Raw genomic sequence first — 16,810 nt, 5'->3', positions numbered from 1 at the left:
TTACGGGCAATTTAGCATGGCCAATTCACCTAACTTGCACATCTTTGGTCTGTGGGAGGAAACCGGAGCATCCGGAGGAAACCCATGCAGACACGGGGAGAATGTGCAAACTCCACACAGACAGTTACCTGAGGTGGGAATTGAACCCGGGTCCCTCGCGCTGTGAGGCAGCAGTGCTAACCACTGAGCCAGCATGCCACCCTAATCTGTGATGCTGGAGGAGCCTGCAGGAGAGGGATAGCCCTTGATATCAAGCCTGTATTCGACTGAGTGTGGCATCAAGGAGCCCTGAGATGGATCATCCATTCGGCACTTCTGGCTGAAGATCACTGCGAATGCTTCAACCTTATCTTTTGCACTGAGGTGCTGGGCTCTTCCATCAATGAGGATGGGGATATCTGTGGAATCTCCTTCTCCTCCTCTTCCAGTGAATTGTTTAATTGTCCACCACCATTCCACAACTGGATGTGGCAGGACTCCAGAGCTTAGATTTGATCCATTGGTTGTGGCATCGTTTAGCTCTGTCTGTCACTTGCTGCTTATGCTGCTTGGCATGCAAGTTGTCCTGTTTAGTAGCTTCACCAGATTGGCACCTCATCTTCATGTATGCCTGGTGCTGCTATGGCCACGCCCTCCTGCACTCTCCATTGAGGAGAAGGTGAGGACTGCAGATGCTGGAGATCAGAGTCAAGAGTGTGTTGCTGGGAAATCACAGCAGGTGACATTTTGGCTATAAGTCCTGATGAAGGGCTTATGCCCAAAACATCGATCCTCCTGCTTCTCAGATACTGCCTGACCTGCTGTGCTTTTCCAGCAACACACTCTCGACTCTGCACTCTCCAGTGAACCAGAATTGATGGTAATGGTTAATTGGGGAGAGAAATAGGTTCAAATTCATGTTACATTGACATCATTATTGGGGAATGTTCCAACCAGACAAGTTCCACCTGAATCACGCTGGGACCAGAGTCCTGGAAAATCACAGAACTAAGGATGTGGATAGGACTTAAAACTATATAGTGGGGTGGGAGTGGGGGGTGGGAGTGGGTCCCTTTGCACAGAAAATTGCAGAAACATTTTAAGTTGGGGGAGGGGGGTGGCTCAGCAGAGATTTTTAAAGTTTCCAGAACTAGTAAGAGCACACAGAATGTCAAAAGTGTCAGGAATCTAACTTCAGGCATAGCTGATAAGGGGATAACCATGAGAAGGGGGTCAGTTAATGCACGACTGAGGGTGATATACTTTCATGCATGCAGTCTATGACACAAGGTAAATGTGCTTGTAGCACAGATTGAAATTGGCACTCTGAGCAGATTTATAAATCAGCCATGGAACATTTAGGTAGGGGCTAAACTTTATGTGTTTTTCATTCTTAGATGGGATGTGGGTATCACTGGCACCTTTGAACTGAGTGGCTTGTTCAGCCATTTCAGAGAACGGTTGGGAGGCAATCACTTTGCTCAGGGTCTTGAGACACAGGTAGACCAGACCAAATAACGATGGCAGATTTCCTTCCATAACAAACATAAGTGGATCACATTTACTTCATGACAACTGACAGGTGGTTGCTATTGAGGTAACTTTTTTTTAAAAAAAAAACCCCAGATTTTATTGAATTCAAATTTCACCATTTGTCCCGGTAGTGCTGTAGGACATGTGTTCAAATCCTATCTTTCAGCTACACGTCACCTGTTCAGTCACATGATGATAAAGGAATCAAATGGTTTTACATAAGTTAAAAGAAAACTTAAATGATTCCACAAACTACATTTGTTAAAAATCTGTTGGAGAACCACAGGAAAAACTCAGGATCCAATCTGTAAAGGAGGAAAGCAAGGCAGAGAGGTGTGTGGTCTAGCAACCAAAAATGGAGTGATTAAAACTGCAGATGCTCAAAAGGCCAGAGTTGGAAGAGTACAGAATTGTCAGAGGGTCGTGGGGCTGGAGCAGATTACAGAGATAGGGAGAGGCAAAGCCTTGAAAACAAGCCTGAAATGTTTTAACATCAAATTGCTGCTCGATCAGGAACTAGTCACGAAGCCAACACAGAAGTTTAGAAGAATGGGACTTGATGCGAGTTCAGACACCCGGCAACAGAACTTTGGATGATCAAGTTTACAAAGGGTAGAATGTGAAAGACACGTCTAGAGTATGTTGGAATGGTCAAGCCCAGTGGGTAATGTTGGCAAGAAGTAGGTTTACAGTAACGATATACTGAAATGGGGTGATGTTGAAGGTGGAAACAGAAAGTCTTACTGAATGCAAAAATGTGAGATTGGAAGGTCACTTTGGGCACAATTACAACACCAGACTAATGTTACACCAGACTAGTTTAATATCAGATTGCTGCCAGGGAGAGGGATAGAGCTAGAAGCCAGGCAATGGAATTCGGAAAGGGAACCAAAAGCCATGCTATCAATCTTCCCAATTATTAACTGAAGGAGATTTCTGCTTATACAGTTCTGGATGTCAGATAAACAGTCTGACAATCTCTCTACTGTTGCTAAATTATGGGATGCTGGTGGTGAGATAGAGCTGAGTGTCGTCATGGGGAAACTAATGATGTCAGTGAGGGCTAGATGGGAAGGAAGGGGGGAGAAAGAATAGATCCTCCAAGGACATCAGAGGTAAAGGCATAGGAGCAACAGGAGAAGGTGATTCTCTGGTTATAATCACACAGGAACAGAGCCAGCACCAACAGGACCCTCCTCAAGTGGCACACCACTGGGGAAGTGTTAGAGAAGGACGGTACAAGCAAACCTCATCAAAAGCTGCAGACAGGTCGAGAAGGAATAGCAGCAAACGTTTACCTTCGTCACAGTCTCTGCAGATGGCATTTGCAGCTTTGGCGAGAGCTGCCTCAATACTGAGGGATTCATATCCAACAAAGAGCACCTCTGACTGTGCAGCACTCCCTCACAACTGCACGCGGAGTGTCAGCCTAGACTTGGTTTCCAAAGCACAATAGTGAGACTTGAACCCACAACCTTCTGACTCATAATGAGTATATATGACACGCCTATTACCTGTGCACATTCTGGCTTAGACTTACCTGCACTGCAAAATCTATGAACGACCTCATTGTTGGGACTTGCTTCAAGCTGTTGTGCTCTGTCTCCAGGTTTTCATTTGGTCCCTCTTTATACAGTGTTTCCACCACAATCTCTTCATGGGGTGGTACTGTTTCCCCAGTGCTCCAATTCCCTCTATCTTCCCCATAACCAGTGATTGGCTTTGTGCATTGTAATGAATCATGGTACTGTCCCTCAGGTGTATCAGTCAGCCAGCACTCTTCAATATAGCCTGGCACATAAGGATGTAAGGTTTCTCCATAATCAATGAAGGGCACCGAATGCTGAACTCCATTGATGAGTCTGGGTACTGTATGGGCACCCATTACATCTGGGAAATACTCAACAAACTCCTCCTCAGCTCTGTTTTCTGGGTCCGATTCATAGATATCATCAAAGTCCTCTGTAAGTAATCCAGGATACTGTGAGGTGGTGAGCAGCCCAGGCTCGGAGGTTGCAGGAGGGGGATGTTGATCAGACGAAGACAGGTCCGAATCACTTGAGGTAGCCGGGGGAAACAAAGGGAAAACAAAATTATGCCAATAATTTGTAACTCAAGACATTCTAATCTCTTAAATATGGTTTAAACCATCAGTATCAATTAAAGTGGGACATTTATCTACATTTCAAAAGGAAACAAGCTCTTCCCTCCAATGATGGGTCAGTAAAATAACTTGGGCACTGCAGACTGACTGCATGCTTATTTTCACTTCTGACTGAAGGTCCCCACTTTCAGCAAGGTAGCAAAATTAATAAAAATGTACTTGTTTCACAAATAAATTTTGTGTTAACCAGCAGCCACTGGCATCATTGGTTCCAGCAAATCAGAAATGCTGATGAACACATTTTAGTAAGTGGTATGGGGAGGAGTCAAAGTGAAACTTGCTGTTATGTATAAGGCAACTTGTCGAGCCTTAGAACATTCGACTCTTTTCTCTGCAAGCACAAAGGGAAAAGCATCTCTACCTTGAGCCAGCTCCTTTACAATCACTTCAAACTGACAATAATCAGCATTTCATATCATAACCATGGTGTCAGGTTGGGGTGAGGAGATACTGGAGATGGTGAAGTGCCAGAATACAGGGAATTTCTTGGAATTTGTATCGAACAAGACCTCAGACTTCACCCATGCCAAATTCAAAATCTACTGGCCCTATCCAATCTGGTCAACGTGTGAATCCAGACACAAACAAAGTGGGTGATTCTTAAATGCCCCTTGAAATGGACTAGATAGCCATGTCGTTCAAAGACAGTTAGGGATGGGCATTAAGTGCTGGCCTTGCAAGCGATACCCACATCTCACAGAGAGACCTACAGGGTTCAGGTATATAATTCTTTGAAGTTTGTGTCACAGGTAGGCAGGGTGGTTAAGAAGGTGTTTAGCTTGCCTTTATTGCTCAGACCATTGAATATAGGAATTGGGGTGTCAGGTTGATGTTGTACAGGATGTTGGTGAGGCCTGTTCTGGAGAACTGTGTCCAGTTCAGATCAGCCTGTTATAGGAAGGATATTATTAACTTGGAGTGGGTTCAGAGGAGATTTACCAGGATGTTATTGGGATTGGACGGTTTGACTTATAAGGAGAAGCTGGATGGGCTGGGACTTTTTTCACTGGAGCACAGGAGATTGGAAGGTGACGTTATAGAGGTTTATAAAATCATGAGGGGTACAGATAAAGCGAATGGCAGGTGCCTTTTCCTTGTGTTGGGGAATTTCAAGACTACCAGGCATATTGTTAAGGTGAGAGGAGAAAGATTAAAAAAAACACGAGGGCAACATTTTTACACAGTGAGTGGTTTGTATGTGGAATGAACTACCAGAGGAAGTGGTGGATGCAAGTACAGCAACAACATTTAAAAGACATTTGGATAAGTACATGAATATGAAGTGTTTGGAGGGATAAGGGCTGAGTGCAGGCAGGTGGGACTAGTTTAGATGGAGAACATGGTCAGCATGGATTAGTTGGATCGAAGGGTCTGTCTCCATGCTGTAGGAGAACACAACGCAAGACAAAGTCGCCACAACCCTAACAGATCACAGGGCTGTCCTCTCATTAGAGAGAGAGACAGCTGGTGGTGAGTTTAACCTGAGAGTCACCATGCCTCAGGCGAGGGGTGAGGTTATGAAGGAGAGTCCTTCAGCCAGTGTGGGAACTGAACCCACGTTGTGGTCATCACCGACCAGCCATCTAGTCAACTGAGCTCACCGACCTGTTGGATTGTTATAAAAACCCATCTAGTTTGCAAAACGTCCTTTAGGGGAGAAACCAATCAAACCTACCCAACTGGATCTCTTTGGTTTGGCCGTGGAGTCACATGGCAGGGGACTCTCAACTCCCCTCTGAAATAACCTCACAAGCTACTTTATTACGTTCTCTACAAATAGCTAGAACACACCACTTCATGAAGCCCACTCAGTGCACGAGCAATTAGGACAGCACAACAAATGCTGGTCTTCCCAGTGGTGTCCACACCCACTGAATGAAACAAGATTAGAAAATGGCAAAGTATAAATGTGAGCAACCTGTACAGCAATGCTGATCTACACATCGGCAAATGCTAGTGGAATACCTTATAGCAGGATCTGTCAGTACGGTGTCATGCTCCACAGTAGCAACATATCCAGAAATCTCTGATGACGAGTCAGCAGATGTGGTCTCTAGGGATGGGTTGGCAGATGTTACCTTAGGTTTTTCCTCTAAATCCATGACTTCCACAGGCTCTGTATGTTGACAACAGAATGAGATTTTATCAAAATGTAGGTCATAGAAATTTCACAAGGTTAAAATCATCCTCCCTTAAAAATGACATGTTTTATTGACATTCCTCACATCTCTAGGATTTTAGATTAGATTACATTACAGTGTGGAAACAGGCCCTTTGGCCCAACAAGTCCACACCGACTCGCCGAAGCGCAACCCACCCATACCCCTACATTTACCCCTTACCTAACACCATGGGCAATTTAGCATTTTTTAATTTGCTTATTAAAAAAAAAATCAGTCAGCTATGTCTTTGCTTCGAAGCCACACTCTATCCTGACTTGCAGCTTTAACTATAGTTTCTTTACTATCATGGAGTTATTTAAGAGCACTACAAATGTCAATGGGACACATGGACTGCAGCCGTTCATAAATACAGCTCGCCAACCCCTTGGAAAGGGCAATGGCGTAACAAATGATGGCCTTGTCAGTGACTCGCATTGCTCCTGAACAGAAACCAGAAAACAAATCTAACCATTCAGACCAAAGAACAAACTCCACAGTCACTAGTGAAGGCGTTGGTTAAAGTACATTTAATTTATCTACTCCATCAAAACCTTTCATAACGTTGAACATGGGCAGCACGGTGGCTCAGTGGTTAGCACTGATGCCTCACAGCACCAGCGTCCCAGGTTCGATCCCAGCCTCGGGCAACTGTCTGTGTGGAGTTTGCACATTCTCCCAGTGTCTGCGTGGGTTTCCTCCGGGTGCTCCGGTTTCCTCCCACAGTCCAAAGATGTGCAGGTCAGGTGAATTGGCCGTGCTAAATTGCTCATCGTGTTAGATACATTAGTCAGAGGGAAATGAGTCTGCGTGGGTTACTCTTCGGAGGGTCGGTGTGGACTTGTTGGGCCGAAGGGCCTGTTTCCACATTGTGGGGAATCTAATCTAATCTAATCATTATCGGGGAGTGGGAAGGACAAAGCTATCAATCATCCACTTGACAGTAACCCCAAAACCACTTGCTCTTGATGATAAAATGGTACAAGCACAGAATGAAGCATTCTACTGTCTTTTGATGGATGCTGTGGAATCTTCTTTCACGATCCTTTTAGGTAGATCATTCTCGGTCATGATCATCAAATCACTGAGTGTCAACAAGATTCCTTATGCCAACTCAGGTTCTGCTGCCAATCATCTTAAAGCCATATGCTCTGGTTACTGGCCCTTCTTCTACTGGCACTACGTTCTCCTTATCTACTCCATCAAAACCCTCCATAACGTTGAACATGGACGGCACGGTGGCTCAGTGGTTAGCACTGATGCCTCACAGCGCCAGAGACCCGGGTTCAATTCCCGCCTCAGGCAACTGTCTGTGTGGAGTTTGCACGTTCTCCCCGTGTCTGCGTGGGTTTCCTCCCACAGTCCAAAACTGTGCAGGTTAGGTGAATTGGCCATGCTAAATTGCCCGTAGTGTTAGGTGAAGGGGTAAATGCAGGGGAATGGGTCTGGGTGGGTTGCTCTTCGGAGGGTCAGCGTGGGCTTGTTGGGCCGAAGGGCCTGTTTCCACACTATAAGTAATCTAATCTCTGGTTACACCTTTCATCGATAGATAGTTGTTGCAATTTTAAATTAATTGGTCTCAAATCTCATCACACTCATAATTATGTTTCAATATCAAACACTTTGGTAACACCATTAAAACTAGGCACAAGGAAATAACAAATGAAATCAGAACACAGAAACAGGAGGTTGCTGCACGGCCCCCGTCACTTGTTCCTGCCCTCAATAAGGGCACAGCTTCGTACAATCAATACAATCTACACTCCTGTGCCATCCATGATTCTTGAATACCAACAGAATTTCAAATCTAATGTCGATCTTGCTCTTTGTGCACCTTCTCAGGAGCCATGACATTGTATTCCTCACTCTGTTCTATCACCCTAAGGTCTTGTGTGGTATGATCTACCTGTACTGCAAGTAAAGCACAACTTTTCACTGTACTGAGTCACATGTGACAATAATAAACCAAATCCAACAAAAGTCACACGGGGACGCACTCCACAATCCACAGTCTGCTAAATACATTCCCTTCAATTATTTTATTCTGCCGTGTGAAGCTGCGAGGTCTTTATAATGATAGTGGTTTCCAGAACCAGGTTCAATTCCAGCCTTGGGCGACTGACTGTGTGGAGTTTGCACATTCTCCCCGTGTCTGCGTGGGTTTCCACCGGGTACTCCGGTTTCCTCCCACAATCCAAAGATGTGCAGGTCAGGTGAATTGGCCATGCTAAATTGCCCATAGTGTTAGGTCCGTTAGTGCGAGGGAAATGGGTCTGTGCAGGTCACTCTTCTGAGGGTCGGTGTGGATTTGTTGGGCCGAAGGACCTGTTTCCATACTGTAGGGAATCTAACCTAACCTAATAACCAGACTCAAAGTGTGACACACTGGCGGGGACCTCAGAGTAGCTTAAAGGACACATTGTCATGTTAGTATAGAATTCCTAACATTCCCAACTGTCTAGGAAGGAACAGATCCCACCTCATCTTAAAAACTTTCTCAAAGTATCAGCTTAAAAAGACAGTCTAGGCTGACATTCCAATACCGCGGAGGTGCTGCAGTGTCAGAAGCGCCAACTTCCAGGTATTTTACTGAGGCCCTGTTCTGCCCTCATGATGAATATAAAAGATCCCATTGCAAATAAAAACAGAGGAATTTTCCCCAATTGCTATGGCCAGTGTGGACCACAATTATAACAACAGGTCATCTGGTCATTTTCACTTTGCTGCTTGGGGCGTATAAATTGGCTGTCACATTTCCTATTCCAATAGTAGCTGTCATAGTCCTACAGCACCGCAGGATTGCTTTGTCATAGAGAGGGATGACTGGTGGTGGTTTAAGCTGAGGGTCACCACGCCTCAGACGAGGGGTGAAGTTGAGAAAGTTGGGACCTTCATGGTAGCTTCAGCCTGTGTGGGAATTGAACCCATCCTCTTAGCGTCACTCTGCATCGCAAACCAACTCTCCAGCCAACCGAGCTAACTAACTCCCTCAGCCTCTTACAGTATTACAGGAATCACACTTCAAAGTTAGCTTATTGTCTGCACAGTTTTGCAACATACCAGTCAGGAAAAGTGTAATGTAAATGCACAACCCTCATAAAAACTTAACTACAACATGTGTCTTTCTAGGAGTGAAGAACCGAAATGAAACTGCTAATAAAACACAAAGGCGGATTTCTGAAATTCACCAATACTCACTTCCTATGCTGAACACTGCCTCAGTGTTAAGAACACTGGGACTGAAAGGAAGCATAAACGTTCCAGCACAAACCTTCCAGCTAATTTCACTTAATTTGGGTTTATACATGATTTAAAAAAAGCTGTGCCACCTTTCCACAGACTTTGCCAATCAAACTATATAAAACACCAGAGAGGAAAATCACTTTTATCATAAACAATGCAGGAAGATTCTGTCAACCATGCTCTTTTTAACCTACCAGTCTCCCTCTAGTCTCCAGGGACCACACGGCTGTACAACAGGAACACAGAATGACCAAGCAGCAACAACAGGACTCATTGGCACAACAGGCTCTACTAAACCTACCCTCGAATGTTGGCCAATAATAAAATGGCTTCAGAGATCGGGTGGGCTGTTCCACAAGAAGGGAAGACCAATAAGACAACAGCAATAGAAAGACGTGGACGGATTGGAGCTACACGTTGGGATATACGAGTTAGACCAGTGTGTGTGTGTCATTCGCCAGTTTGTGTGGGCATGTCGTGATGCAATTTCCTCCTGGATCCAGTCAGCTACATATTGCATGTCACCTCAGTGACACACTGGAAAGAGAGAGGAACTCAGTGAGAGGTGTGTGTGTGTGTGTGTGAGAGAGAGAGAGAGAGAGAGAGAGAATCAGACAGTGTATGCGTGTGAGAGAGAGAGTGTATGTGCGTAAGAGACAGACAGAAGGAGAGAAAATATGGGTATGTGAAAAGAGGCAAATAATGTGTTTGTGAAATATGTAGTGTCTGTATGTGTGAGACAGAGAGAATCTGTACATGAATGTGTGTGCATATGTGTGAGACAGAGGGCAAGCATGTGTGTGGGGGAGAGAGAGAGCGAGCGTGTGCGGGGGAGAGAGAGGGCGAGCGTGTGTGGGGGAGAGAGAGGGCGAGCGTGTGTGGGGGAGAGAGAGGGCGAGCGTGTGTGTGCGGGAGAGAGAGGGCGAGCATGTGTGTGCGGGAGAGAGAGGGCGAGCGTGTGTGGGGGAGAGAGAGAGGGCGAGCGTGTGTGGGGGGGGGAGAGAGGGCGAGCGTGTGTGTGCGGGAGAGAGAGGGCGAGCGTGTGTGTGGGGGAGAGAGAGGGCGAGCGTGTGTGGGGGAGAGAGAGGGCGAGCGTGTGTGTGCGGGGGAGAGAGAGGGCGAGCGTGTGTATGGGGGAGAGAGGGCGAGCGTGTGTATGGGGGAGAGAGGGCGAGCGTGTGTGGGGGAGAGAGAGGGCGAGCGTGTGTATGGGGGAGAGAGGGCGAGCGTGTGTATGGGGGAGAGAGAGGGCGAGCGTGTGTGCGGGAGAGAGAGGGCGAGCGTGTGTATGGGGGAGAGAGGGCGAGCGTGTGTGTGGGGGAGAGAGGGCGAGCGTGTGTGGGGGAGAGAGAGGGCGAGCGTGTGTGTGCGGGAGAGAGAGGGCGAGCGTGTGTGGGGGAGAGAGAGGGCGAGCGTGTGCGGGGGAGAGAGAGGGCGAGCGTGTGTGTGCGGGAGAGAGAGGGCGAGCGTGTGCGGGGGAGAGAGAGGGCGAGCGTGTGTGTGCGGGAGAGAGAGGGCGAGCGTGTGCGGGGGAGAGAGAGGGCGAGTGTGTGCGGGGGAGAGAGAGGGCGAGCGTGTGTGTGCGGGAGAGAGAGGGCGAGCGTGTGTGTGCGGGAGAGAGAGGGCGAGCGTGTGTGTGCGGGAGAGAGAGGGCGAGCGTGTGTATGCGGGAGAGACAGGGCGAGCGTGTGTGTGCCGGAGAGAGAAGGCGAGCGTGTGTGTGCGGGAGAGAGAGGGCTAGCGTGTGTGGGGGAGAGAGAGGGCGAGCGTGTGCGGGGGAGAGAGAGGGCGAGTGTGTGCGGGGGAGAGAGAGGGCGAGCGTGTGTGCGGGAGAGAGAGGGCGAGCGTGTGTGTGCGGGAGAGAGAGGGCGAGCGTGTGTGTGCGGGAGAGAGAGGGCGAGCGTGTGTGTGCGGGAGAGACAGGGCGAGCGTGTGTGTGCCGGAGAGAGAAGGCGAGCGTGTGTGTGCGGGAGAGAGAGGGCGAGCGTGTGTGTGAGGGAGAGAGACGGCGAGCGTGTGTGTGGGGGAGAGAGAGGGCGAGCGTGTGTGTGCGGGAGAGAGAGGGCGAGCGTGTGTGTGCGGGAGAGAGAGGGTGAGCGTGTGTGTGCGGGAGAGAGAGGGTGAGCGTGTGTGGGGGAGAGAGAGGGCGTGCGTGTGTGTGCGGGAGAGAGAGGGCGAGCGTGTGTGTGCGGGAGAGAGAGGGCGAGCGTGTGTGTGCGGGAGAGAGAGGGCGAGTGTGTGTGGGGGTGGAGAGAGGGCGAGTGTGTGGGGGAGAGAGAGGGCGAGCGTGTGTGGGGGAGAGAGAGGGCGAGCGTGTGTGGGGGAGAGAGCGCGAGCGTGTGTGGGGGGGGAGAGAGCGCGAGCGTGTGTGGGGGGAGAGAGAGGGCGAGTGTGTGCGGGAGAGAGAGGGCGAGCGTGTGTGGGGGAGAGAGGGCGAGCGTGTGTGGGGGAGAGAGGGCGAGCGTGTGTGTGCGGGAGAGAGAGGGCGAGCGTGTATGTGCGGGATAGAGAGGGCGAGCGTGTGCGGGAGAGAGAGAGCGAGCGTGTGTGTGCGGGAGAGAGAGGTCGAGCGTGTGTGTGCGGTAGAGAGAGGTCGAGCGTGTGCGGGAGAGAGAGAGCGAGCGTGTGTGTGCGGGAGAGAGAGGTCGAGCGTGTGTCCGCGGGAGAGAGAGGGCGAGCGTGTGTTTGCGGGAGAGAGAGGGCGAGCGTGTGTGTGCGGGAGAGAGAGGGCGAGCGTGTGTGTGTGGGAGAGAGAGGTCGAGCGTGTGTGTGCGGGAGAGAGAGGGCGAGCGTGTGTGTGCGGGAGAGAGAGGGCGAGCGGGTGTGGGGGGGGAGAGAGAGGTCGAGCGTGTGTGTGCGGGAGAGAGAGGGCGAGCGTGTGTGTGCGGGAGAGAGAGGGCGAGCGTGTGTGCGGGGGAGAGAGGGCGAGCGTGTGTGGGGGAGAGAGGGCGAGCGTGTGCGTGGGGGAATGAGAGGGCGAGCGTGTGCACGGGGGAGAGAGGGCGAGCGTGTGTGCGGGGGAGAGAGGGCGAGCGTGTGCGCGGGGGAGAGAGGGCGAGCGTGCGTGGGGGAGAGAGGGCGAGCGTGTGCACGGGGGAGAAAGGGCGAGCGCGTGCGCGGGGGAGAGAGGGCGAGCGCGTGCGGGGGAGAGAGGGCGAGCGCGTGCGCGGGGGAGAGAGAGGGCGAGCGTGTGCGCGGGGGAGAGAGGGCGAGCGTGTGCGCGGGGGAGAGAGGGCGAGCGTGTGTGGGGGGGAGAGAGAGGGCGAGCGTGTGTGCGGGGGGGAGAGAGGGCGAGCGTGTGTGCGGGGGAGAGAGGGCGAGCGTGTGTGGGGGGGAGAGAGAGGGCGAGCGTGTGTGCGGGGGGGAGAGAGGGCGAGCGTGTGCCCGGGAGAGAGAGGGCGAGCGTGTGTGGGGGGGAGAGAGAGGGCGAGCGTGTGTGCGGGGGAGAGAGAGGGCGAGCGTGTGCCCGGGAGAGAGAGGGCGAGCGTGTGTGGGGGGGAGAGAGAGGGCGAGCATGTGTGCGGGGGGGAGAGAGGGCGAGCGTGTGTGCGGGGGAGAGAGAGGGCGAGCGTGTGTGTGCGGGAGAGAGAGGGCGAGCGTGTGTGGGGGGGAGAGAGAGGGCGAGCGTGTGTGTGCGGGAGAGAGAGGGCGAGCGTGTGTGTGCGGGAGAGAGAGGGCGAGCGTGTGCGCGGGGGAGAGAGAGGGCGAGCGTGTGTGGGGGGGAGAGAGAGGGCGAGCGTGTGTGTGCGGGGGAGAGAGGGCGAGCGTGTGTGTGGGGGGGAGAGAGGGCGAGCGTGTGTGCGGGGGGGAGAGAGGGCGAGCGTGTGTGTGCGGGGGAGAGAGAGGGCGAGCGTGTGTGCGGGGGGGAGAGAGGGCGAGCATGTGTGCGGGGGGGAGAGAGGGCGAGCGTGTGTGCGGGGGGGAGAGAGGGCGAGCGTGTGCGCGGGGGAGAGAGAGGGCGAGCGTGTGCGCGGGGGAGAGAGAGGGCGAGCGTGTGCGCGGGGGAGAGAGGGCGAGCGTGTGCGCGGGGGAGAGAGAGGGCGAGCGTGTGCGCGGGGGAGAGAGGGCGAGCGTGTGCGCGGGGGAGAGAGGGCGAGCATGTGCGCGGGGGAGAGAGGGCGAGCGTGTGCGCGGGGGAGAGAGGGCGAGCGTGTGCGCGGGGGAGAGAGGGCGAGCGTGTGCGCGGGGGAGAGAGAGGGCGAGCGTGTGCACGGGGGAGAGAGAGGGCGAGCGTGTGTTGGGGGGAGAGAGGGCGAGCGTGTGTGGGGGGGGGAGAGAGGGCGAGCGTGTGTGAGGGGGGGAGAGAGGGCGAGCGTGTGTGCGGGGGAGAGAGGGCGAGCGTGTGTGGGGGAGAGAGGGCGAGCGTGTGCCCGGGAGAGAGAGGGCGAGCGTGTGTGGGGGGGAGAGAGAGGGCGAGCGTGTGTGCGGGGGAGAGAGAGGGCGAGCGTGTGCCCGGGTGAGAGAGGGCGAGCGTGTGTGGGGGGGAGAGAGAGGGCGAGCATGTGTGCGGGGGGGAGAGAGGGCGAGCGTGTGTGCGGGGGAGAGAGAGGGCGAGCGTGTGTGTGCGGGAGAGAGAGGGCGAGCGTGTGTGGGGGGGAGAGAGAGGGCGAGCGTGTGTGTGCGGGAGAGAGAGGGCGAGCGTGTGTGTGCGGGAGAGAGAGGGCGAGCGTGTGCGCGGGGGAGAGAGAGGGCGAGCGTGTGTGGGGGGGAGAGAGAGGGCGAGCGTGTGTGTGCGGGGGAGAGAGGGCGAGCGTGTGTGTGGGGGGGAGAGAGGGCGAGCGTGTGTGCGGGGGGGAGAGAGGGCGAGCGTGTGTGTGCGGGGGAGAGAGAGGGCGAGCGTGTGTGCGGGGGGGAGAGAGGGCGAGCATGTGTGCGGGGGGGAGAGAGGGCGAGCGTGTGTGCGGGGGGGAGAGAGGGCGAGCGTGTGCGCGGGGGAGAGAGAGGGCGAGCGTGTGCGCGGGGGAGAGAGAGGGCGAGCGTGTGCGCGGGGGAGAGAGGGCGAGCGTGTGCGCGGGGGAGAGAGAGGGCGAGCGTGTGCGCGGGGGAGAGAGGGCGAGCGTGTGCGCGGGGGAGAGAGGGCGAGCATGTGCGCGGGGGAGAGAGGGCGAGCGTGTGCGCGGGGGAGAGAGGGCGAGCGTGTGCGCGGGGGAGAGAGGGCGAGCGTGTGCGCGGGGGAGAGAGAGGGCGAGCGTGTGCACGGGGGAGAGAGAGGGCGAGCGTGTGTTGGGGGGAGAGAGGGCGAGCGTGTGTGGGGGGGGGAGAGAGGGCGAGCGTGTGTGAGGGGGGGAGAGAGGGCGAGCGTGTGTGCGGGGGGGAGAGAGGGCGAGCGTGTGTGGGGGAGAGAGGGCGAGCGTGTGTGCGGGGAAGAGAGGGTGAGCGTGTGCGCGGGGGAGAGAGGGCGAGCGCGTGTGGGGGGGAGAGAGGGCGAGCGCGTGTGGGGGGGAGAGAGGGCGAGCGTGTGCGCGGGGGAGAGAGGGCGAGCGTGTGCGGGGGGGGAGAGAGAGGGCGAGCGCGTGTGGGGGGGAGAGAGGGCGAGCGCGTGCGCGGGGGAGAGAGAGGGCGAGCGTGTGCGCGGGGGAGAGAGGGCGAGCGTGTGCGCGGGGGAGAGAGGGCGAGCGTGTGCGCGGGGGAGAGAGGGCGAGCGTGTATGCGGGGAAGAGAGGGCGAGCGTGTGCGCGGGGGAGAGAGGGCGAGCGTGTGCGGGGGGGAGAGAGAGGGCGAGCGCGTGTGGGGGGGAGAGAGAGGGCGAGCGCGTGCGCGGGGGAGAGAGAGGGCGAGCGCGTGTGGCGGGGAAGAGAGGGCGAGCGTGTGCGCGGGGGAGAGAGGGCGAGCGTGTGTGCGGGGGAGAGAGGGCGAGCGTGTGTGGGGGAGAGAGGGCGAGCGTGTGTGCGGGGGAGAGAGGGCGAGCGTGTGTGCGGGGGAGAGAGGGCGAGCGTGCGTGGGGGAGAGAGGGCGAGCGTGTGTGCGGGAGAGAGGGCGAGCGCGTGCGCGGGGGAGAGAGGGCGAGCGCGTGTGCGGGGGAGAGAGGGCGAGCGCGTGTGCGGGGGAGAGAGGGCGAGCGTGTGTGCGGGGGAGAGAGGGCGAGCGTGTGTGCGGGGGAGAGAGGGCGAGCGTGCGTGGGGGAGAGAGGGCGAGCGTGTGTGGGGGAGAGAGGGCGAGCGCGTGCGCGGGGGAGAGAGGGCGAGCACGTGTGCGGGGGAGAGAGGGCGAGCGCGTGTGCAGGGGAGAGAGGGCGAGCGCGTGTGCAGGGGAGAGAGGGCGAGCGTGTATGCGGGGGAGAGAGGGCGAGCGTGTGCGCGGGGGAGAGAGGGCGAGCGTGTGTGCGGGGGAGAGAGGGCGAGCGTGTGTGGGGGAGAGAGGGCGAGCGTGTGTGCGGGGGAGAGAGGGCGAGCGTGTGTGCGGGGGAGAGAGGGCGAGCGTGCGTGGGGGAGAGAGGGCGAGCGTGTGTGCGGGAGAGAGGGCGAGCGCATGCGCGGGGGAGAGAGGGCGAGCGCGTGTGCGGGGGAGAGAGGGCGAGCGCGTGTGCGGGGGAGAGAGGGCGAGCGTGTGTGCGGGGGAGAGAGGGCGAGCGTGTGTGCGGGGGAGAGAGGGCGAGCGTGCGTGGGGGAGAGAGGGCGAGCGTGTGTGGGGGAGAGAGGGCGAGCGCGTGCGCGGGGGAGAGAGGGCGAGCGCGTGTGCGGGAGAGAGAGGGCGAGCGCGTGTGCGGGGTAGAGAGGGCGAGCGCGTGTGCAGGGGAGAGAGGGCGAGCGTGTATGCGGGGGAGAGAGGGCGAGCGTGTGCGGGGGGGAGAGAGGACGAGCGTGTGCGCGGGGGAGAGAGGGCGAGCGTGTGCGCGGGGGAGAGAGGGCGAGCGTGTGTGGTGGAGACAGAGAGCGAGCGTGTGTGGGGGAGAGAGGGCGAGCGTGTGCGCGGGGGAGAGAGGGCAAGCGTGTGCGCGGGGGAGAGAGGGCGAGCGTGTGCGCGGGGGAGAGAGGGCGAGCGTGTGTGGTGGAGACAGAGAGCGAGCGTGTGTGGGGGAGAGAGGGCGAGCGTGTGCGCGGGGGAGAGAGGGCGAGCGTGTGCGCGGGGGAGAGAGTGCGAGCGTGTGTGCGGGGGAGAGAGGGCGAGCGTGTGCGCGGGGGAGAGAGGACGAGCGTGTGCGCGGGGGAGAGAGAGGGCGAGCGTGTGCGCGGGGGAGAGAGAGGGCGAGTGTGTGTTGGGGGGAGAGAGGGCGAGCGTGTGTGGGGGGGGGAGAGAGGGCGAGCGTGTGTGCGGGGGGGAGAGAGGGCGAGCGTGTGTGCGGGGGGGAGAGAGGGCGAGCGTGTGTGGGGGAGAGTGGGCGAGCGTGTGTGCGGGGAAGAGAGGGCGAGCGTGTGTGCGGGGGGGAGAGAGGGCGAGCGTGTGTGGGGGAGAGTGGGCGAGCGTGTGTGCGGGGAAGAGGCGGCGAGCGTGTGCGCGGGGGAGAGAGGGCGAGCGTGTGTGGGGGAGAGTGGGCGAGCGTGTGTGCGGGGAAGAGGCGGCGAGCGTGTGCGCGGGGGAGAGAGGGCGAGCGTGTGCGCGGGGGAGAGAGGGCGAGCGTGTGCGGGGGGGAGAGAGAGGGCGAGCGCGTGTGGGGGGGAGAGAGAGGGCGAGCGCGTGTGGGGGGGAGAGAGAGGGCGAGCGTGTGCGCGGGGAAGAGAGGGCGAGCGTGTGCGCGGGGGAGAGAGGGCGAGCGTGTGCGGGGGGGAGAGAGAGGGCGAGCGCGTGCGCGGGG

General features: G+C 56.0%; 1 protein-coding gene across 4 annotated transcripts in view; it reads right to left on the bottom strand.

The window, feature by feature from the left end:
• Positions 1–16,810, bottom strand: part of LOC122540617 (RING finger protein 214) — a 79,027-nt gene that overhangs the window by 49,621 nt on the left and 12,596 nt on the right. For 2 of the 4 annotated variants that reach the window (XM_043676576.2, XM_043676574.2), the window contains 2 exons: positions 5,642–5,792; positions 3,053–3,569 (listed from right to left, as the gene is read on the bottom strand). In XM_043676576.2, the coding sequence (XP_043532511.2) occupies positions 3,053–3,569; positions 5,642–5,792 (668 nt within the window). Of the gene's footprint in view, positions 1–3,052; positions 3,570–5,641; positions 5,793–9,033; positions 9,163–9,272; positions 9,359–16,810 lie in introns of those variants that run through there. The other 2 variants (XM_043676577.2, XM_087976357.1) reach the window with 2 other exon arrangements.

Source organism: Chiloscyllium plagiosum, unplaced genomic scaffold (assembly GCF_037043375.1).
Source record: "Chiloscyllium plagiosum isolate Xiang-an unplaced genomic scaffold, Cpla_swu_hap1 HiC_scaffold_29, whole genome shotgun sequence".
Lineage (NCBI taxonomy): Eukaryota > Metazoa > Chordata > Chondrichthyes > Orectolobiformes > Hemiscylliidae > Chiloscyllium > Chiloscyllium plagiosum.
Note: the sequence above shows the minus strand (reverse complement) of the source record. Positions and strands in the feature narration are given on the sequence as shown.